Here is a 16,584-nt window from a genome sequence, read left to right on the forward strand (position 1 = left end):
AGGTGTATAGTCTGGAGGAAGGATACACTAATAATTGGGCAGGTTTACAATAGGGCTCATTCAGGCGCCATTCCAAATCAGTCCATGACTGGCCGCAGTTCTCCTGACCTGAGCGCAACAGCCTCATAGAAATATATGAAACAATGATGATCCAGTTGGTAGACCCACGGCCAGTCCCTGCTTGGACCGATTTGCATATTTGTCTGAATAAGCTTTTTACAGCGGAGCACCAGTAACATGTAAATGTTAGTGCCACAAGATCATGTCCACATTTGCTAAAATAAAAGCAGACAGCCCTATTAATATTCATAAATGCCGTTAATATCTGAATCAATGTCCTGTATTACGGTAGATGAAGCCTTTTACTTAGGCTGGGTTCACATTGCGTTATGGCGGTACGTTTAACGGACTACGTTACATCGCGGCATAACGCGGTGTAAGGTAGTCCGTTAACGCCGCCATAGACTGCAATGTCGGACGCATCGCTTGCGCACGCCCACAATGGGCGTGCGCTAGTGATGTGCCGTCATTTGAATGACGGACCCGAGACGCGGGCTGCAGCGTTTCCGGGTCCGTCACTGCTAGCGCAGATAGCGCTAGCAGATGCTCCATCTGTGCTAGTGCTGTGCAAAGTCGGCACTTGCGTTAGTGGTCCGTTTAACGTATGCGTTGAAAGGACTGCACTAACGCAATGTGAACCTAGCCTTATTTACAACTGGCAAATGCAACTTTACAATCAAATCAACATTGTGCCCATGGTCAGTAACGTTGTCGGTGTGCAAACTGTCAGTTAATGTTGAGTCAACCGAACACATTAAAAATCACTAAAATATATGGTTTCTGATGAGATACACTTTATTCATCCATCAAATGCCATTGGGTGAATGACGCTATTAGAACGGAAAAATGCATATACCTTCAAAGAGATAAAACAGGTAAAAAAAAGCCTAGGCCATCAATTTGTGAACCACTGCTGTCCAAGAGGAGAAGCACCTCGTCAAGGGTCAGTGATCACTCACCAAATCCCCACATTCCCTTCATTCTGTCGGACAGTGGGACTGAGTACACACTGACAGGCTATCCTAAGAATATACCCATCGAATTGTTTTCCTGGAAAACCTCTTTAATAACACTATGTAACTAGTAAATGGTATTTCCAAATTGCTCAAGTCTGGAAAAATATGAAAAATTGCTAATAAATTAATTCCCACAATCATTGCCCTTGTGACCACGACAGTGATAATTTGAGTCAAGAAAATGTGGAGTGCACTCGTATTGCATAAGAAGAGGTGTAAGTGTACCGGCAGGACGCCCTCCAATCAATAAAGTTCAATGCACACATTATAAATGATGCAAATATGAAGTGACTTATTCAAATTCAAAGGATGGTGCGCCATTCAAAAGAATTTTAAGGCAAAATCAGAAAAATACAGTCATTCTTGCAACATAACTAGTGAATCTCAACGTTCCGACCCTCCCAGGCCTTTGTCAAATCACAAACCAGTGCTGAACAGCGACTACGTCTACCCTACCACTTCTTCATTGCAATGCTGCAACATCTTGACAAAGACCCGAAAGGGTCGAAGCGCTAAGAATCACTAGTTATGTTGCAAGAATGGCCGTGTTTCTCTGATTTTTCATTGCGATACCTTCGTAGGATGCACAGTCCTCAAGATTAGAATAAATAATTTCATAGTTGTATCATTTCTAGAGTCTGCAGTGAACTTGTATATAAGTAATAATTTGAAATACACCCATTTTCAATTCAGAGATGGGCAAATTGGGATTTTGGAAGTCCTTCAAAATTGGATCAGGTCTTTCTAGCTAGACAGAAAACTGTTTGGAGCTGGCTGATATTTGGGTGAAGAGCTTTATCACAATGAATTGCAGAATGGTCCATACCATTTATGCTTACCTTGATAAATTCAAGGAGACCTCAGAGGTCTCAGAATAGCAAGAAAAGAGCTTCCACCAGAATATACTGAACATTGAGCACTGCTCCCAAGGATAGTATAATCAGAATATGATGGTAGACTGTCAAGGGACTAATTTGTGAAATTAATTAACCATGTAATAAAAAAAAAAAAGACTACTCACTTGTTAATCTTTTGTCATTCCTTAAAAATATTCAGTATGTCTTGTCTTCTAATTGGAAGTACATTTCAAAATGATACCATTCTGGTCACAAAAGCAAACTTTGTGGGGAATTAACCACATTTATATAAAATATCACATATTAGCCAGAAATAAAAATTAGGTTACATACTGTTCACTATGGAAATATGAATGTTCACAGGTTAATACTGTTTTGTACTTGAACCATGTATTGCAGAAGTTCTTGTCAAAGATGACGGTGGTCTTTTGAGGAGCATCTCCATTAAAATGCTACATAACATAGTAACAATGCCTTAGGAAGCTGAGGACTAACAAAGTTAGGGCTACCCTCACAATAAGTTAAGGCGATCCAATATGTCACTTTTTTTCTCTCCATACAATTCCTTAGTTTTTTGTTAAAATAGCGTTTATGCATTGTTTGAACCCTCATAAAAATTAAGATTTAGATGAAACCCCGGACATAGCCATGAATTGCTAAGAGTGGAACACTTACTACATTTTTGTTCCCGATGGACCTTTTTAAAAAAAGGGCAAAAAAAAAAAAAAAAGAATTGTTTGTGTAATAATAGTCTATGGCTCCATTGGGGGTTTTATAGAAATACCGTTTCTTGGTGGTGCAGACGGGACGCCTGGATATAATGCATTAACAGAATGTAAACAGGGAAGCTCTGATTAGGATCATCATTTGCCTCTACTTTTGATGGACCTCCTGCACTTACTGGGTAAGAAGCTTTAGGGATTCATATAAAATAATTAATGGTCTTGAAAAACTCATTTATTTATTATTACATGGTTATTATTTTACTTGAAACTTTAACATTTTTAAATGTTAGACTACACAATTATAGATTTTTATATTCGATATATTAAGGAGTGTGCACAATATTATTGCCATTTTAGTTGGTGACAATGGGAGTATTGAGGTTCTAATCTGTGGTATAGATGAAAACAATTTGCTATCTCAATGTTTGCAAGTTAAAACTGTCTCCTTACTTGCTAAAATTCCATAAATCACTCGATGACCAAAAAAGTGGAATTTAGAGAGTTGACCAAGTTTAGACTCTTGGGACTGTGAACTATTCCCGGCTGCCCTGTTATGTACTGTACACAGACACAAACCTTACCGTATCATACCATACAAACAATTTTAATTGTGTAGTTACAGTCAATAACCACTTCTAGTCGGAACATCTTTGCATAAAGAAAATTGTGATACATTTATAAAAACAGCCAGCTGTAACAAAATAACTGGTGTTTTCATAGGCATAAACTCATAAAAAAAAGAAATACACTTTTATACAGAAACTTTGTACAGATGTAGCTTGAAAATTGATTGTAAACCAAGGGAAGACACATTGCACACATCAATTATTTTTTTCACATTAATTGCATAAGTTTCTAAGGTGATCTATTTTGTTTTATTTACCTAAGCTTGTTTGCATGATAGTAAAAATTGCATACCACAATAAGAGTGAAGCTTATAGTATGAATTGCTTGGATAACATAGAGCACTTTTTTATAGGCAACTCTGTAAAGCACATTTTCTCTATTTAAAACTTTTAAGACACTTTGTTTTACTGCCCATCAAAATACATATATAAATAGAAAAAAAAAGAATCAGTATGGTAACGAAGATAAGCAATATAACAAACAACAAAGAAAAAAAAAATAAAATAAAATAACGTTGCCCCCCAAAAAAATAATTACAACATGAGGCTGCGGAATCTACAGATAATGGGACTAAATGTGTACATATTCTACCTTTTGTAACCAATAGAACAAAATACGAACCAAAAAAAAAAAATACAGTGACTTTATTTCCAAAAAAAAGAGAACATAAAGAAGTTTAAATTACGGCAGTGCCATATAACACAAGGCATTTGTTGGCATGTTATCATTTTAACTGCATCTCACAGCATAGAGCTTTTCGGCACCCCACGACTGTGCAAGAGTAACATACTCTCCTATTTATACATAAGCATGACTTTCTGAAGATCAAGTGTGGATTCGAAGAGGAAAACAGAAATTAAAACCCCACTGAAGGTCTGTATGCTTGTTTCAAGGCTCCAGATTTCGATACGTCTGGGCTAAATTCATGCTTGTCAAGTATGTTGTGGATTATCCAGTGAACACAGATCTCGGAACCAGATTCGGCAATTTCTTTTCTGGAGCTAAGAGAAGCTTATGGACAGAGTAAAACATTAAATACAGTCTGTATCTTTTCCTTTTTTGTGCAAGTTTTTTTTTTCCCCAAGATTCATTGGGCCATACAACGTACAACAGAAAGTTACTGACAGTACCTAGGATGGAACAGGGATTAGTAATACCAATTTAACATGTGAACAAAAAAAAATAATACTTTACGATAAGTCATTCAGGTCTGCAGTAATGTCAGTGTTCCTTTCTCCAGTTAAATTGTCTTCAAGCTTAACTGAAAAGAGAATACTAGTACTTTTGTCTTGGGTTTCCATTTCCATATCCTTGGACAAGTCATCCTCTTCGTATTCCGCCACATCGACCTCTAGGCCAGAATTGTCTTTCAGCTTTCCATGATGTTTCAGATAGTAACGCTGATTCTGGAAAAACTTGATAATTGTGAACTTGGGCAGATCAAGCTGCGCGGACAATGTTTGAATGGCTTCTTCATCTGGGTACAAACCAACATCTTGAATGAAGCTCTGTAAAATACCCAGCGCCTCAACAGAGATCTTTGTTCGTGGACGGGACTGTTGATGGTTTTCTTCTTCAGATTCTGCTGGAGATGCCACGGTGGGCTGTCTAGGGGGCAACCTTGGACCTGGTGGCTGTGGTGTTTGTTGCTGTGGCTGTTGTGGTGGTGGCTGCTGTTGTTGCTGCTGTTGTTGTTGCTGCTGTTGTTGCTGTTGTTGTTGCTGCTGAAAATTAAATGGAAATTGTAAGAAATATGATGAAATATCTCATAATTAGTGTTGAGCATTCCGATACCCGATATCTGCAGTATCGGCCGATATTTGCTGTATCGGAATTCCGATACCGAGTTCCGATATTTTTGCGATATTGGAATCTCCTAAAAGTTCCCAGTCATCTTCGGCGTGTGTGGTGCGTATGGTTCCCAGGGTCTGGAGGAGAGGAGACTCTCCTTCAGGCCCTGGGATCCATATTCATGTAAAAAATAAAGAATAAAAAAAAAAATATTGATATACTCACCCCTCCGACGAACCCTGGCTCTCAGCGCTGCAAGCGTCTGCCTCCATTCCTAAGAATGCAGAGAGTGAAGGACCTTCGATGACGTCGCGGTCAGGTGACCGGTCACCTGATCGCTCACCTGACCGCGACGTCATTGAAGGTACTTCACTCACTGCATTCTTAGGAACGGAGGCAGACGCTTGCAGCGGTGACAGCCAGGGTTCGTCGGAGGGGTGAGTATACCCATATTTTTTATTTTTATTCTTTATTTTTTACATGAATATGGATCCCAGGGCCTGAAGGAGAGTTTCCTCTCCTTCAGACCCTGGGAACCATCCATGATCACTTCCGATATTTGTGTCCCATTGACTTGCATTGGTATCGGGTATCGGTGATATCCGATATTTTTAGGATATCGGCCGTTCCCATCCGATACTTTCAAATATCGGAAGGTATCGCTCAACATTATTCATAATACAAATGTTTCTAAATTCCAAGTACTGACTAGAATATCAGATCATTAATCTGTTCTTGCTACTTTTTTTTCATTCTACTCAGCAGCTACAGTATGCTAAACTTGTGCATTAATGTTTCATCTGTCTCATCGTACCATTGCTCTCCAAGCTTACTGTACTAAATGCCATCAGATAATATATTCATGCAGCTTACTGACCTGAATCTGTTCTGCAGAAACGTGGATCATATGGGATGGTCGATCACCATGCTGATGGACCGCGTTACTTTCTTGTTCATAAATAACATCTCTTTCTGTTTGGGGAAGACTTAGAAACCTTCGAATCATGGAGAGATTTTCCCACAGAGTCCTGTTTTCTGGTGAGGGATCTTCTTTCCATCTCAATAATTCACACAACCACCCCTGCAAGTGAATTGAAAAAAAAAACATGTTTCCTTACATATTCGGAACTGTATTCCTAATTTGCTCAAACATTTTCATGTATTTGTTTGCCGTGGTCTCTCCTTTTCATCTGTACATATCATTCAGTGTCAACGTAAAAAGAACAGACGAGCTATTTACTTTGGTGCTCACTATTCTGATATATTCTGCACCACTGTGAGGAGCCAAAAAAAGGCGCTTTATTCTAATACCTTCTCATGCAATTAAAATCATAGTAGAAAAAGAATTGATATTTCAAATATAAGCTTCCAAAAGTAAAATATAGAAATGATCCATATAAACCACATACAGCTGTCACAGATGTGTATACACTAGTGGTGAAAAGTGACATCTGATCAGTAGTTTTTCTTTTCACACTAACTTTGAACAAACTAAACATCTTTCTTTATTGTAATGTCTAATATATAATGGCCCTTTTTAAAGAAGTCCCTGTTTCAATGCATTGTGCTGATACCAACAATAAATTTTTGTATACATCAGTTGTTTATTTGTATTAAAATATTACTAAGGATGAATCCTATCATATAAGTCAGTGTTCCCAAGTCCGGTCCTCAAGAGCCACCAACAGGTCATGTTTTCAGGATTTCCTTAGTATGTGATGCAATTATCACCTGTGCAATACTAAGGAAATACTGACAACGTGACCTGTTGGTGGCTCTTGAGGACCGGACTTGGGGAACACTGATATAAGTGTAATGTGGCTGAATAAGTTTTGTGCATATCACATACTTGGATACCAAAAGTCACATCTAAATGACCAAGAATAAAAAAGAAAAAAAAAAAACACCCTTTTTTATTTTAGCTAACAACATTTAAAATTGACCTCAATACTTGACGGTAATGTTTTAAAAATGTCATGTACGTGTTCTATAAGGCAAGTTATACAATTGTATGCCATTAGACCTAGCATCCACTAAATCTTGTACTGTACACCATTGGTGATAAGCAAATGTGTTGAAAACCCAAATTTGCTCATATTAAGAAACGAAATTCGATTTGACATTATTTGATAAAAATTCAACGTTCTCTGTGGTTTCCAGAACGCAGACCAAAATAAATGGTAAAAAAAGGACAAATGAAAAAACAAACACAAAACTGCATGCTTCTGCAATGCCCTAATCATTCCTCCATCTAGCTCCCTTAGACCTCTTCATCACTTTACCGCATGCTATATATACACACATGTATGAACACACACTATATACATTATACACACACATACAGCTCTGGCAAAAATTAAGAGACCACCACATCAAAACCCTGTCATGGGCAGCCCAATCTCCAGACCTGAACCCCTTTGAAAACCTCTGGAATGTAATCAAGAGGATGATGGATAGTCACAAGCCATCAAAGAACTGCTTACATTTTTGCGCCAGGAACAGTGTGAAAGACTGGTGGAAAGCATGCCAAGACGCATGAAAGCTGTGATTAAAAATCATGGTTATTCCACAAAATATTGATTTCTGAACTCTTCCTGAGTTAAAACATTAGTATTGTTGTTTCTAAATGATTATGAGCTTGTTTTCTTTATATTATTTGAAGTCTGAAAGCACTGTTTTGTTTTATAATTTTGAAAATGTATTGCTTGGAAATTTGGAGACATGTTGTCAGAATTTTATAGAATAAATGAAAAAATTACATTTTACTCAAAAATATAACTATAAAGAGAAAAACTAGAGAAACTCAACATTTTGCAGTGGTCTCTTAATTTTTTGCCAGAGCTGTATATACACACATATGTATACATAAAATATATCACAAAAGTGAGTATGCCCCTTACATTTTTGTAAATATTTTATTACTAGATGGTGGCCCAATTCTAATGCATCGGGTATTCTAGAATATGTATGTAGTTTATTTATGAAGATTTAAGAATAATGCAATGACTACACAGGATTTTCCGGGTAAAATATATAAATTATCATTAAATGTGATTGCTCATAGAACTTACTACAACTGAATGAAATTATTAAACAGATCATCAAAATACATAAACCATTACATGAATATCTAACTGTATTTAAATAAATCATCGGACGAAAGAAGTACATCGACACTATAATATATTTGTGCATGGCACTGTGACTGCCAGAACTTGTTCAGTAAACGTGAGTGAACTATGTGGCACTATCACTGACAGAACTTGTTCATTAAACGTGACTGAACTACGTAGCACTGTGACTGACAGAACTTATTCAGTAAACGTGACTGAACTATGTGGCGTTGTGAAGGCACTGTGACTGACAGAACTAGTTCAGTAAACGTGACTGAACTATGTGGCGTTGTGACTGACAGAACTTATTCAGTAAACGTGACTGAACTATGTGGCGCTGTGAAGGCACTGTGACTGACAGAACTAGTTCAGTAAACGTGACTGAACTACGTAGCACTGTGACTGACAGAACTTATTCAGTAAACGTGACTGAACTATGTGGCGCTGTGAAGGCACTGTGACTGACAGAACTAGTTCAGTAAACGTGACTGAACTACGTAGCACTGTGACTGACAGAACTTATTCAGTAAACGTGACTGAACTTTGTGGCGTTGTGAAGGCACTGTGACTGACAGAACTAGTTCAGTAAACGTGACTGAACTACGTAGCACTGTGACTGACAGAACTTATTCAGTAAACGTGACTGAACTATGTGGCGCTGTGAAGGCACTGTGACTGACAGAACTAGTTCAGTAAACGTGACTGAACTACGTAGCACTGTGACTGACAGAACTTATTCAGTAAACGTGACTGAACTTTGTGGCGTTGTGAAGGCACTGTGACTGACAGAACTAGTTCAGTAAATGTGACTGAACTACGTGGCACTGTGACTGACAGAACCGCGCCTGTCGCTGATTGGTCACGGGCAGATGGCGCGACCAATCAGCGACGCAGGTTTTCCGTTACAGACAGAATTAGACGATTATATAGTAGATATCTTTTCATGGGACAACACTGAAGATCCGAGACTTTGATACAATATAACACAATCAATATAGAAAATAGTCCCGAAGTCATTATAATCTAATAGTAATACCATGCATACAGTGGCATGTATATGCTAGATAGCATATTTGACAACAGGCAAGAGACGACTCAAAACATAGCTAATACAACAGGAGGACAATGAGTCAAAGAAATATGCCAATAGTAACAAATGTGAAAAAGCTTTATTAATAGGGAAATAAAACAAAAGAACAGAACTGTTTAAAAAGTAACTATCGTTCGAATGAGCAGTCAATACAAAATATGGCAATATTAACAACAGGTGTCAAGCGAGATTCCAATTAAAATAATGAGCGGTACACCAAACCTGAATAACTACACAGGATATAACATGCTATGTCAGAAAATATCCATGACTACGGTACTGAAGGTTATATGCACAAGGAATTTACCATAGTACATACATAGACCAGACAAAAACATATGTCCATAAGTATGGGCAAAGAGGGAAGCAGGGGTGTATGTGGAAAGAGTTAAACTAATATAGTCCTATGGCAGCACAAATAATGTGTCCTCCATTAGTCCAAATCTTACCCACCCACAGACAGCTCCCAAGGCATGAAGAGTCGGTCTAAACCAACAATATATGTCCTCCAGCTATAGGACCTAGGATCGGTTTCACCTGCCTCCTAACACCTGGGTAACTACTAGCTGTTATTTTTTACCTCTCTGTCTCTGCGGTATAGCTGGAGGACATATATTGTTGGTTTAGACCGACTCTTCATGCCTTGGGAGCTGTCTGTGGGTGGGTAAGATTTGGACTAATGGAGGACACATTATTTGTGCTGCCATAGGACTATATTAGTTTAACTCTTTCCACATACACCCCTGCTTCCCTCTTTGCCCATACTTATGGACATATGTTTTTGTCTGGTCTATGTATGTACTATGGTAAATTCCTTGTGCATATAACCTTCAGTACCGTAGTCATGGATATTTTCTGACATAGCATGTTATATCCTGTGTAGTTATTCAGGTTTGGTGTACCGCTCATTATTTTAATTGGAATCTCGCTTGACACCTGTTGTTAATATTGCCATATTTTGTATTGACTGCTCATTCGAACCATAGTTACTTTTTAAACAGTTCTGTTCTTTTGTTTTATTTCACTATTAATAAAGCTTTTTCACATTTGTTACTATTGGCATATTTCTTTGACTCATTGTCCTCCTGTTGTATTAAATATAACACAATCAGTGTACAGTTTGTATATGTGTAAATTTGGTGTGCCCTCGAATAACTCAATACACAGCCATTAATGTCTAAACTGCTGGCAACAAAAGTGAGTACACTCTTAAGTGAAAATAGCCAAATTGTGTCACAGTGTCAATATTTTGTGAGGCCACCATTATATTCAAGCATTGCCTGAAAGGGAACCTGTCACCTGAATTTGGCGGGACCGGTTTTCGGTCATATGGGCGGAGTTTTCAGGTGTTTGATTCACCCTTTCCTTACCCGCTGGCTGCATGCTGGCCGCAATATTGGATTGAAGTTCATTCTCTGTCCTCCGTAGTACACAACTGCGCAAGGCAATCTTGTACTACGGAGGACAGAGAATGAACTTCAATCCAATATTGCGGCCAGCATGCAGCCAGCGGGTAAGGAAAGGGTGAATCAAACACCTGAAAACTCCACCCATATGACCGAAAACCGGTCCCGCCAAATTCAGGTGACAGGTTCCCTTTAACTCTCTTGGGCATGGAGTTCACTAGAACTTCACAGGTTGCCACTGGAATTTTCTTCTACTCTTATGTGATGACATTACAGACCTGGTGGATGTTAGAAACCTTCGCTTTCTGTTTGAAGATGCCGCACAGATGCTTAATATAGTTTTGGTCTGGAAACATGCTAGGACAGTCCAACACCTTTATCCTCAGTTTCCTTAGCAAGTCAGTGGTCATCTTGAAGGCGTGTTTGGGGTGGTTATATTGTAGTACTGCCATGTGGCCAAGTTTCCAAGGGGAGTGGATCATGCTCTGCTTCAGTATGCCACTATGCTTAACACCATGCCTGACTGTGGAGCCGCGTATTCATTTCTCTAATCAGCGGTGCCGGTGACCGCTGATAGAGAAAGCTGCGGCACCGAAGACCAGCTGTGACAGGCGGGGGCAGCGTCAGGAGCGGCGGGACAAGGTAAGTATTTTATATTCACCTGTCCGCGTTCCAGCCGCCGGGTGCCGCTCCATCTTCCCGGCGTCTGCGCTCTGACTGTTCAGGTCAGAGGGTGCGATGACGCGTATAGTGTGCGCGGCGCCCTCTGCCTGATCAGTCAGTGCAGAGACGCCGGGAAGATGGAGGCGCCGGGACCGGACGCTGGGAGCTGCAAGCAAGAGAGGTGAGTATGTTTTTTTTTTTTTTTTTATTGCAGCAGCAGCAGCAGCGGCACAGATTTATGTGATGCATCTATGGGGCACAATTAACGGTGCAGAGCAGATATGAGGCACAGATATGGGGCACAATGAACGGTGCAGAGCATATATGGGGCACAACGAACGGTGCAGAGCATATATGGGGCTCAATGAACGGTGCAGAGCATTGTATATGGGGCACAGCTATGGGACAATAATGAACGGTGCCGAGCAGAGCACTGTATGGTGCACAGCTATGGGGAAATATGAACGGTGCAGAGCACTATATGGCACAGCTATGGAGAAATAATGATCTATTTGTATTTTTGAAATTCACCGGTAAATGCTGCATTTCCACCTTAGCCTTATACTCGAGTCAATAAGTTTTCCCAGTTTTTTGTGGCAAAATTAGGGGGGTCGGCTTATACTCGGGTCGGCTTATACTCGAGTATATACGGTACTTTGAGGGTTAGATAGTAAATATCTTAGTTAATTCAGTAGTAAAATTAAAACAAAAAGGAAAAGAAAAGACTGAATAAACACAACTCCATTAAAATCACTTGAACTTTCAGGATCTCGCTACTTTTCAATCTGACATAGTTTAATTTGACACCTTCTGTTCCAAACACCCTGTTTCTCCTAAAAATTCAGCCTTTAGCGGAAGCCAATAACTACAATAACTATGCTCGCCTCTTGCTTTAACTCGTTGGCACGAGTTATGTATGAACTGAAAATGCCATGCAGATGAATGCCGGGCTCTGTTCAAACCCGCTACATACAACACAAATCCTGTAAAGTTATGTATTGTAAAGTGAAATATATTGTGAAATAAAGGTCTTAAATCCATCTGCCACACTAGAAATATTGTTATGCACTGCACCGCAACCAGGCACCATCTGCAGATGTCTTGCAACAGTAAGCAAGAATATGCCGAAAATAATTTCAATGTCATTTTATTCAAATATATAAGGCCCTCAAAACCGAGTGTTTATCATTAATTTATATACAGAAGAGCTGAACTCAGGGACGAAATCCAATCATCTACATACAAGGGGATTACAGTCATGGATTTTTGGTGGTTTAACGAGAGACAGTGAAGATGATCGTTTGCACAAGCTCTTAATTATAGTGCGCCACTCCCAGTTTTATATGATTTTCATTAGTCTGTAAGCCTTTCATGAACCTTTTGCAAATTATGAAGATTTATAAACAAGGGTGGAGTATTAACTTATCTAAAGGTTTATTATTAAAGTAGGAGTAGTTAATATCTTAACTATATGCTTGAAGCCTTTTAATATTTGGGAGCGCCGTAACCTTTAGATAACCCTACCTGAACAATCATTATGTGTCATGAATGCTGTCCCAACAGCCAAAGCAATAAAATGAAGAAAAGAATGTTTATAACCTGTATAACAATACGCAAGAACATAGTAGTAAATTATTACAGTTCACAAAAAGCATTGCTTAAAGGGGTATTCCCATCCTGGAGTTTATGGCACATTCATGGGACCCCCGTACAAGATCCTTATCTATTAATACAAAACAGAAGAGCCTTATTCTGAAGGACCGGTTAAAACTCTGCATTACTTTATAGCACATTTCAATGGGTACCATGTAATACTTTACTTGGCTTTTGGTGGCACTGCAGGCAAAATGAACATTGGCCATCGGATTTCCCCAGTAGTTCCCATTTATCTTCTGAGGATCCCAGCCGCAGGACTCGATGTTGTCAGATAATCGCTCAGATACCTTTGGCTTATTTTGTTAATTGTGGACCTCAATGATACATTACCTATAGAAATTCAAAATATCATGGGTCTTCACTGGAAATCTGTCAGAATTATCTCACCCCCAAACTATTTATATGGGCCTGAAGTTCTCTCAAATTCAAGTCCAGCAATACAGGACATGGCCAGTCCGTTCCTCCATTACTGAGAAATCAGTGTTTGAAATTCTATGCAAATGAGGATGAAGAACTATTTGCAGATCAAGAACTTGTGTCACTCCAGCTCTATTCTCCATCGAGCGCTACTTAACTGACGGCCACTATGTTGTGCAATTTCACGCAAAGAGCCATCAGTCAAGCTGGAGGAGGCGCTGGATGGGGAATAGAGCTGGAGTGACAGAGGCAGCAGCCTCATTTGCACATCAATGCAAACGCCAATTTCTCAGTCATGAAGGAACCGAATGGTCATGTAAATGTATTACTGGACTTTTGAAAGAGCTACAAGCGTATATAAATAGTTTGGGGTGTGAAATCCTGCTGATTGATTCCCTTTGCATTGGTTTTCTTATGTGGGCTAAAAAGACTCTTTGGCCGCTCATGTGCTCCAGGGTGGGGTGCGACTGCCAGGTACCTTTTTAAAACAAATGCCTATTTCATCAGTTTTCACCAGAAGACTGTCTGACATATGGAAAAATGTCTGTAAAAAGGTAGTTGCACAAAGATTTTGTAATTTTTGTCATTTTTACACCTTACTTTTTAAAAGGCAAGCGGGAGTTTACAGGTAGGGGGGCTATAAGTGGCATAAATTAAACACACAATCATAAGTCTTTTATTAAACTGAATGCATCTTACTCCAGGGCACCTTTCATCAAGGCATGCATGCAAAATTCTTCATTAAAGGGAACCTGTCACCCCGTTTTTTCAGATTGAGATAAAAATACTGTTAAATAGGGCCTGCGCTGTGTGTTACAATAGTGTATGTAGTGTACACTGATTCCCCACCTATGCTGCGAAATACATTACCAAAGTCGCCGTTTTCACCTGTCAATCAGGCTGGTCAGGTCAGGTGGGCGTGGTGACATCGCTGTTTCTTCCCCAGCTTTCCGTTGGTGGCGTAGTGGTGTGCGCATGTCAAAGTGCCGAATCCACTGCGCGCAGGTGAATGAAAAAGCGTGCGATCTGCGCCATTACCCTTGTCATCGGTGGGGGCGGCCATCTTCCTGAGGCCGCGCGTGCGCAGATGGAGTGCTCTGCTGCACGGGGCTTCAGGAAAATGGCCACGGGATGCCGCGTGTGCGCAGATGGAGATCGCGACGGCCATTTTCCTGAAGCCGAGATGCAAACTCGACTTTGGGAAAATGGCCGCCGCGATCTCCATCTGGGCATGCGCGGCATCCCGCGGCCATTTTCCTGAAGCCCCGTGCAGCAGAGCACTCCATCTGCGCACGCGCGGCCTCAGGAAGATGGCCGCCCCCACCGATGACAAGGGTAATAGCGCAGATCGCGCGCTTTTTCATTCACCTGCGCGCAGTGGATTCGGCACTTTGACATGCGCACACCACTACGCCACCAACGGAAAGCTGGGGAAGAAACAGCGATGTCACCACGCCCACCTGACCTGACCAGCCTGATTGACAGGCGAAAACGGCGACTTTGGTAATGTATTTCGCAGCATAGGTGGGGAATCGGGGTACACTACATACACTATTGTAACGCACAGCGCAGGCCCTATTTAACAGTATTTTTATCTCAATCTGAAAAAACGGGGTGACAGGTTCCCTTTAATTAAGACAAAAGGTATTTTCCTACGCTGACAACCTTTTACTAAATATATGCAATGTCAGATATATTTCATCTATATAGTACTGTGCAAAAATTTTAGGCAGGTGCAGAAAAAAATCATGCAAAGTGAGAATGCTAATAGTTTATTTGCATCAATTGACAAAATGCAAAGTGGATTAACTAAAGAGCTAAATCAAATCAATATTTGTGATCAGCCTTTGCCTTCAAAACAGAATCAGTTCTTCTAGGAACGCTTGTGCACAGTCTGTGAAGGAAACTCAGTAGTGAGGTTGTTTCAAATATCTTAGGAGAACTAACCACCAATCTTCTGTGGATGTAAACTTGTGCAAATTCTTCTGTTTCTTCATGCATTTCCAAACAGACTTGATGTTGAGATCATAGCTCTGTGGGGCCATACCATCACTTCCAGGACTTCACGTTGTTCATAAGGCTTCATATAGTGCCTAATGGCATTGTATAAAGATTTCTTGGCTTACTACTGCTTCAACGGTCCTCAACACTGCTTATTGCATTGTGTTCTCAATTTTGAGAGATACAGGCAGATGCTTATCCACCATGTAATACCATGAGGAAGGCATCCGGTTGGCTCCAAATTTATTCTGACAACAACCTAAATATACAGGGAGCAGCAGATGTAAGACGCATCCTGCTTACAAAATAGGTATATATACCACAGTGCCGTCAGCTCAGAATTGGCAGCAACAAGTTGGAACGTACCATTTACTGATCAAAAGACGTTTGGCTGCAGGTGGTCTTCATGGAATAATTTGGGTCAAAAACCATAACTTCGACATAGAATCAAGAAGAATTGACTACTGAAAAATGGCAGCAGATGACCAAGATTGAGGAGTCAAAATCGTAAATATTTGGCTTGAACCAAAAGTAAGTTTGTTTGCTGGAGGGTCTGCTAGCAAACATTGCGGAAGTTTCTGACTCCACAAATGGAGTTGAGAATTTGTTCAGGATTAATGGTGTCACCATTGCTGAGAAATCTAGGCAGGTACTTATCCATATGCAGTACCATCAGGAAGGCAATGGTCTAAAAAGGTTCTGCAGCAGGACAACAACTCCAAACATATAGCCAATGTCATTAAAAACTTACTTCAGCATAAAGAAGAACAAGTAGTCCTGGAAGTGATCATGTGGCCATCACAAAGCCCTGGTAGGAACATCAAATCTGTCTGGCATTGCATGAAGAGAGAAGGATTTGCACAAACCTCATACGCAGAAGATCTGTGGTTTGTTCCCCAACATATCGGGAACAACCTCCCTGTTGAGTTCCTTCAAAAACCTTGTGTCAAGAAGAATTGATGCTGTTTTAGAGGCAAAAGGTGGTCACACCAAATACTTATTAGGTATGCATTTACCTTTCGTTCATTCACTTTGTATTTTGTTAATTGATAAAATAAACTATTGACACATTTAATTTTAAAAATATTCTTATTCTGCAGCATTTTTTTCCACGTATGCTGAAAAATCTTAAATATTATATATGCACACCCATTATAAACAT

At 39.9% G+C, this 16,584-nt stretch overlaps 1 protein-coding gene across 6 annotated transcripts in view; it reads right to left on the bottom strand.

Annotated features, from left to right (window-relative positions):
* Nucleotides 1-832: 832 nt before the first annotated feature.
* SATB1 (SATB homeobox 1) overlaps nucleotides 833-16,584 on the bottom strand; it is a 235,187-nt gene continuing 219,435 nt past the window's right edge. For 4 of the 6 annotated variants that reach the window (XM_069729966.1, XM_069729965.1, XM_069729968.1 and 1 more), the window contains 2 exons: nucleotides 5,954-6,157; nucleotides 833-5,009 (listed from right to left, as the gene is read on the bottom strand). In XM_069729966.1, coding sequence (XP_069586067.1) covers nucleotides 4,476-5,009; nucleotides 5,954-6,157 — 738 coding nt within the window. In that variant the 3' untranslated portion in view covers nucleotides 833-4,475. The remainder of the gene's footprint in view (nucleotides 5,010-5,953; nucleotides 6,158-16,584) is intronic. The other 2 variants (XM_069729969.1, XM_069729967.1) reach the window with 1 other exon arrangement.

This window comes from Ranitomeya imitator, chromosome 6 (genome assembly GCF_032444005.1).
Source record: "Ranitomeya imitator isolate aRanImi1 chromosome 6, aRanImi1.pri, whole genome shotgun sequence".
Taxonomy (NCBI): Eukaryota; Metazoa; Chordata; class Amphibia; order Anura; family Dendrobatidae; genus Ranitomeya; species Ranitomeya imitator.